The 7324-nt window shown below is 34.3% G+C and overlaps 1 protein-coding gene across 1 annotated transcript; it reads left to right on the top strand.

Annotated features, from left to right (window-relative positions):
* The first annotated feature begins 4447 nt into the window (after nt 1–4447).
* Nucleotides 4448–6274, top strand: LOC129975584 (uncharacterized). The gene has a single exon (XM_056088646.1). It carries the CDS (start codon nt 4448–4450, stop codon nt 6272–6274), a length of 1827 nt encoding a protein of 608 aa, XP_055944621.1.
* Nucleotides 6275–7324: the final 1050 nt, after the last annotated feature.

The raw sequence follows: 7324 nt of genomic DNA, 5'->3' as shown, positions 1-7324 counted from the left end.
TACAATAAGCGGTATCGATTAGTATATCTTTTTACGCGTCATTTGAGATTTTATTTTTACAAAGCCCACATTGTTTTAGCTTAAAAATGTTGCGTTTCCAAGATTTATTGAAAATACGAAATAATATATTGATAACTTTACTGCATAAATTTTGGTCATTTCGTTTTAACATAAGATTTTCCTCCTTTTTTACTCTATGCATTTTTTTATTGAGTATTTTATGTTTTTGATGTCATACATGGAATATACAATTGATTACATTTAAAAAATAAATATTTTGATATTCATTTATCAAAAAAAAAAGATTAAATATATATACTTCCAGTAGCTATTAAAGATCAGTTCGACTGAATAATTGGATTTCTAAAATATTAAAATGTTTTCAGAGAATATTTATCAAAGACTACTTGTTTCATATTTGTTGCTTTTTTTTTCATTAAATTTATTTCATTCCTCTGTCTTATTTTTTATACAGATGTTTCCGAATTCGACCGACAAATTCACAGAGGTGATAGCAGATATCAAGATGATTAAAAATCCCCTTACAACATCGGGTCTCAAATGATGTTTAGTAGGTGACAATCGTGTGTGAGTGACATCTTCATATGAGCTAGAAGTCAGACTTCTGCCCTCGGGTGCTCAGGAGTCTTTAACCTCAGAAGCTATTGTACCCCTTTCGATGATAACGCAGACACAACATCATCATCATCATTCTGTTTGACTTTCATCATTTTTGTATCTGCGCATACTACCATCGCGCCGTCTGTATGGAAAACGAGTTTTTGTGTAAACAGTTCAGTGGAGTGCGAGCAGCCGGGAAGAGATGTGTGTAACATCGGCTCTCGTCAAACTATTGAGTGTGAATTAAAAGTGAATTACAGTCCGCTAAATGAGTATTTATTTATTGAGTTAGTTGTGAGTTCTTTTCATGAGCTACGGCGACATGTGGTCCGCTCGTACGGAGTGAAACAGTTTCGTTTCTGGAGTTACCGAGATATCTTGTGGATAAAAATTCTTCATATGAGGTAGGATTGTTTTGTTTTCTTTATTGACTGTGCCTTATTTCAAAATGTTTAAGTGTTGTAGAAAGGCTGATTTAAGGCTTATTGCCAAAGAACTTGGTTTGAACATAAGTGATGAAATGACAGTTTTAGAACTAATTGATATGATTAAAAAAAGTGATAAATTTAAAACTGAACCTGAAACTGTAAGTGACCTTGCAAATTTAATTGTTGAGGAACGCAAGGCAGAAGATGAAAAAGAATTAGCAGTTGAGAAATTAAAATTAGAAAGAGCAAAAACTGAGCTTGAAATAGCGCGAATTCGTGTCGAGGCAAAAGAAAATAATGCAGAATCATTTGAGCCTAATGATTCCTTAGACTCATTAGTAAAGAGTATTAGAACTCTAACAATTAAAGTACCAAGCAAATCTGAAAATTGGGGTTTCTTTTTTTCATCTTTAGAGCGAGCATTTATGATAAAAAGTGTACCAGAGAAGTATAAATCTGAAATTCTTCTTAACCTGCTAGGTGAAAGATCGTCTAATATAATCACATACATAGATGATGACGATCTAAATAAATATGAGAAAATTAAAGAAATTGTGCTGAGAGAGTTTCAGCCTACAGCTCAGTCCTGTCTAGAGAACTTCAGAATGTCTACGCGACAGTTAAATGAGACCTATGTTCAGTTCGCTTCTCGTTTAACCACAAGCTGGGAATATTACTTAAAATTAAGGAATGTGTCAGATTACAGAACATTAAATCAGCTTATAATTTCTGATAAACTTTTCCAAACTTTGGATAGAGAAACCTCTTCACATATAAGTATAAAACAAGCAGATACCTGGTTTGATCCAATTACATTGGGAAAGGAAATTGATTTATATTTGTCATCTCGTGGAAAATCCCTATCAAAGAGTGTTCCTCATAATAAAAATTATAATGTGAAAAATATATCAAAGACCTTTTTATCCGATGTAAAAAGTTCAAAATGTATTCTGTGTAATGATTCTCATCCTCTTTATATGTGTTTTAATTATAAAAAATTACCTGTTGATGAGAAAGTACAAATTGTAAAAGATAATGATTTGTGCTTTAATTGCCTTGGCAAACATAAAGTGAATAATTGCAAATCAAAGTATTCTTGTGCTAAATGCAATAAAAGGCATCATATTAGTTTACATTTCACCCGAGATCAGAATTCTTTTGGGCAATTAAAAGAAAAAGATGGAACCTTTTCTTCGAGTACGGTATCAAATAGAAGGCAAAGTGAAAATAGAAACCTGTCAACCACCCCCCTCTCCCCATTAGCTTCTACATTCCTACCGGCAGAGAGCAATGAACCTATCGGGGGTTGTGACACGGGGGTCAACGTTTTTTCAGCTACGAGTAGTTGTGTCTCGACTAAAAAGAAAACAGTTCTCCTGAGTACAGCGATTGGTTATTTATGTGATTCCTATGGAAATGAATGTGAAGTACGGATTTTAATGGATTCTGGCTCAATGTCTCACTTTATTAGCAAAGAATGTGCAGATCGACTTCAATTGAGAAGAAATAAAATAAATATTGTGGTGTCTGGGTTAAATGACTCAGCGATTTCCGTTCGATCTCAAGTATCCGCTACTTTGTATAACAAGGCCCGAACCTTTGAGACTGAATTAAATTTATTAGTTGTTCCGAGAATTACGGATCTTACTCCATCAAAGCGAGTAGAGGAATGCGTAGGAGAGTTAGATAATATTAATTTAGCTGATGAGCATTTTTATATTCCACAAAGAGTTGATTTATTGGTTGGAGCGGAAGCCTTTTTTGAGCTGTTGAAACCAGGGCAAATATGTCCACCAAATTCCAATCTTATCTTACAAAACTCTGTTTTTGGTTATCTAGTGAGTGGGAGTATTTCTAACACGGAAGAATATAAAATACATTGCGGGTTAGTCAAAGAAAGTGCTGATTTAGAAAAGACTTTAAGAAGTTGTTGGGAAATTGAAAATGTTGAAACGGAATTAATTGAGAGTAAAGAAAAAATAATTTGTGAAGAACATTTCAAAAATAACTTTTCGAGAAATTCGGAAGGACAATATATTGTAAAAATACCCTTAAACGAAGATCCTAAGTGTTTAGGAAAATCTAAAGAGTTTGCGCTGAAAAAATTAAACTTGTTGTGGCAACGTCTAATTAAGGATCCAAATTATTTGTCCCTATACAGAGATTTTTTACGTGAATATTTAGAGTTAGGGCACATGTCAGAAATTCAAGATGAGGAGGAAGAAGCAACTTATTTTATTCCTCATTTAGGAGTTTATCGACCTGATAGGCAGTCAACAATGCTCAGAGTTGTTTTTAATGCAAGTTATCCAACTTCAAATGGAAATTCCCTAAATTCCTTACAATATAACGGAGGAATAGTGCAAAGTGATTTATTTTCCATCATGGTTAGGTTTCGTAAATATGTCTATGCCTTCACAGCGGACAGAAAGAAAATGTACCGAATGATCTGGATTCACCCAAGTCAGAGAAAGTTGCAGCGCATTCTATGGAAAGAAAATGAGAAGGAACCAGTCAAAACTTACGAACTAAATACTGTGACGTATGGAACGGTGAGTGCACCATTTTTAGCAACTCGTACGTTAAAACAAATAGCTATTGAAGAGGGAGAAAATTATCCTCTAGCTGCATCCGTCATTGAAGATGACTTTTATATGGATGACGTGTTAACCGGTTCTGATAATTTAGTTACCGCCAAAGAACTTCAAAGGCAGTTAATTGATATCTTGGCAAATTCTGGCATGCAACTGCACAAATGGCATAGTAATTGTGAAGACTTAGTATCAAGTAGTGAAGAAACCTATAATTTTACACATTCCGAGGAAACGCAAGTTTTAGGAATTTCTTGGAATACCAAAAAGGACAGCCTTTACTTTAAAGTTGATTTCAAGCCGTCTCAAGGGAAAGACTGTCTGGTCACAAAACGCTGCGTTTTATCTACTATAGCAAGACTATTCGATCCTCTTGGATTACTAGGACCTGTAGTGACGAAGGCAAAAATATTTTTACAGCAATTATGGTCTTTAAAGCTGGATTGGCATGAGGTACTGCCTGAGAAACAAACTAAAGATTGGTCGAATTTCGTCGAATCATTACAAAGTGTTAGTAGCATGAAATTTTAAAGATGTATACTTACTGAGGGATCTGAAGCGATAGAAATCCATGGGTTCGCTGACGCATCAGAAGCCGCTTATGGTGCAGTTATCTACTGTAAGTGTATTTAAGATGGTCACGCATCAATTAAATTGATTGCCAGTAAATCGAGAGTGTCTCCGTTAAAAAGAGTTACCATCCCAAGATTGGAACTTTGCGCTTCAGTGCTTCTAGCCAAGTTAGTGAAAAAGGTGATACATGCTCTCAAATTACCAATATCCCGCACCTATCTATGGAGTGACAGCATGATTGTTCTTTCATGGATTCGCAAAGAACCATTTCTTCTTAAGACCTTTGTTGCCAATCGGGTAACCCAAATTCAAGACCTCACTTACATTGAAGATTGGAGATATGTCCCTTCTAATGAGAATCCTGCTGACCTCATCTCCAGAGGACTCGATCCTTATAAACTTCATCATTGCAAACTGTGGTTTAAAGGACCATCATTTTTGCGTAGCAGTGAATACCCAAATAGAGACATCTTAACCAGAGTTATTACAGATGACTTTTCTAAAGAGTTTAAACCATCTAGTGACTCTAATTGTTTTATAAGTGATAACAATAATTTTCTTCATAATGTTCTAAAAATTAGTAATAGTTATAGTAAACTTATTCGTATTGTGAGTTATGTTCATAGGTTCATCAAAAATTGTAGAAGGAAAAATGACAGATCAAGAGGTTATTTATCCCCTGATGAGCTCAGACAAGCCGAGTTTTCATTGGTAAGTTTAGCTCAACAAAGTGAGTTTGCCAAAGAGATGAAGGATTTAAGATTTGCAGGTGAAGTCTCAAGGCAAAGTCAGGTAAAAAATTTACATCCCTTTATTGATAAAGCAGGTATTTTAAGAGTTGGTGGACGATTGTCCAACAGTAATTTGAGTTTTGATAAAAAGTTTCCGATATTGTTACCAGGTAATCATCGGTTAACGAAATTAATAATTACTAGTTATCACATTAAGCATTTACATATAGGACCACAAACATTATTGTTTACTATAAGGCAAAGATTTTGGCCGATTAATGGCAGAGCAGAGTGTAGAAAGATTGTCCACGAATGTGTAACTTGTTTTAAAGCTAAACCAGTAACGTGTGACCAACTAATGGGTGACCTACCTAAAGAGCGTGTGAGTCAAAATTTTCCATTTGTGATTTCAGGAGTTGACTTTTGTGGGCCATTCACAATTAAATATAAACACCAGTGTAAAGGCACATATCAAAAAATTTATGTGGCGATATTTGTGTGTTTCGTTACAAAAGCTGTGCATTTGGAGCCTGTAACAGAGTTAAGTTCTCAAGCATTTATAGCTACCCTTAAAAGGTTTTTTTCGCGTAGAGGGAAATGCAGTATTTTATACTCAGATAACGGGACAAACTTTATTGGGAGCAATACTGAGTTACAACGATTGTTTAAAATGGTCAACAATCCTGATGAGAGTTTAAGCGGTTACATGAGTAATGAAAATGTAAAATGGAAATTTTTGCCTCCTAGAGCCCCTAACTTTGGAGGACTTTGGGAAGCTGGGGTGAGATCCTTCAAGTTTCATCTGAAAAGAGTAGTGGGTGGTCAGAAATTAACTTATGAGAGCTTTTTAACAATAATTAATCAAATTGAATCTATTTTGAATTCTCGACCACTTACTCCTTTATCTTCGGATGTCGATGATTTGAGCGCTCTCACACCAGGCCATTTCCTGATCGGAAGACCGTTTACAGCAATTGTAGAGCCAAATTTGATAAATACATTAGAAAATAGACTGGGTTTATGGCAAAAAACCACAAAGTTTGTGCAACTAATATGGAAAAAATGGCATAATGACTATCTTACAATCTTGCATCAAAGATCAAAATGGTACTTTGATAAACAAAATTTAAAGGTAGGAGACAGGGTTGTAATAAAAGAAGATAACATGGCTGTGTGCAATTGGGTAATAGGTAGAACTGTGGCGGTCTTTCCGGGAAAGGATGGCAAGATTCGTGTTGCTAATATTAAAACAAATAAAGGAGTTTTCAAACGTCCAATTTCCAAACTCTTTACTGCGATATTGCCTCTTTTATGCGATATTGCCTATTGAATCTTAAATATTATTTACTCGTAATCTAGTGCATATATTATATTTTATTTGGTTCTTATCAAATTTTGTGTGTCATTTTAGATTATTCTGTTATATTATTCATTATATCATGTCATGTGAGAAACTTATTGCATTTATTATTGTGAATTTATATATGTTGATTTGAGAAAGAGTACAATTTTGTTGAATGTTAAAACATTGCAACGCCCGGCGGTATGTATCTGCGCATAATAGAAACGACCAGATTTTCCTACCAAACTACAGTAAAGAGTTTTTCTGAATTATGTGTCTGCTTCTTGATGAGGAAATAGACCTCCATGCAAGCGTTTTCCTTTAATGCGATTACAGAAACCAGTAACTGCGCTCCTTAATTAGATTTCTGCTATCTAACGGAAGAATAAAGTGATGTAACTCGAATATCCGAGAAAGATTTATTCTCTCTTAATGCTGCTTTACTTTTTCCCCCCTGAAATGACAGAATGCCAGATCTAATTTTGATAGAAATGGCTTCGTTTGAGAACTTTTATGGGTTTTCCCTCGCCTTCTAGCTCGAAGTCGTGACATTGTTTGATATTCGATTTAGTTAATAAAAAATCTTATGGAAAAATTTTGGAGAAGCTTTAGCTGAAGATATTTTTGAGTTTGAATTTGATTTAGACCAACATCAAACTTTTAATTTGTATATAAAATTGCAGAAATCTTTTATACACTCCAGATGTTTTGTATAAGCCGCGTTTTGCACTGTGTTTCTTAACGCAGTGAAGAAAATCAAATGCGTATTTTGCACTTCTTCTTTTTGACCGATTCTCTTCAAAATTTGACATACTTCAGTCACGGCTATATACAATTAATGCAAAGGCTACGCACTGAAATTTAATTATGTAGTTTATTACGTTTTTGAACTATCGTTTTAACATTTGCACGAAAAGACATCGCAATAGATAGCATACTATTTTCCAGATTCATTCTAAAATTTGATATACATCAATCACGGCTATACACAGTTAATACCAAGACTAAATAATGAATTTTAATTATGTAGTTTTTTAA

The sequence above is a fragment of the Argiope bruennichi genome, chromosome 7 (assembly GCF_947563725.1).
Source record: "Argiope bruennichi chromosome 7, qqArgBrue1.1, whole genome shotgun sequence".
In the NCBI taxonomy this organism is placed as follows: domain Eukaryota; kingdom Metazoa; phylum Arthropoda; class Arachnida; order Araneae; family Araneidae; genus Argiope; species Argiope bruennichi.
This window is presented reverse-complemented; position numbering and strand designations above follow the sequence as displayed.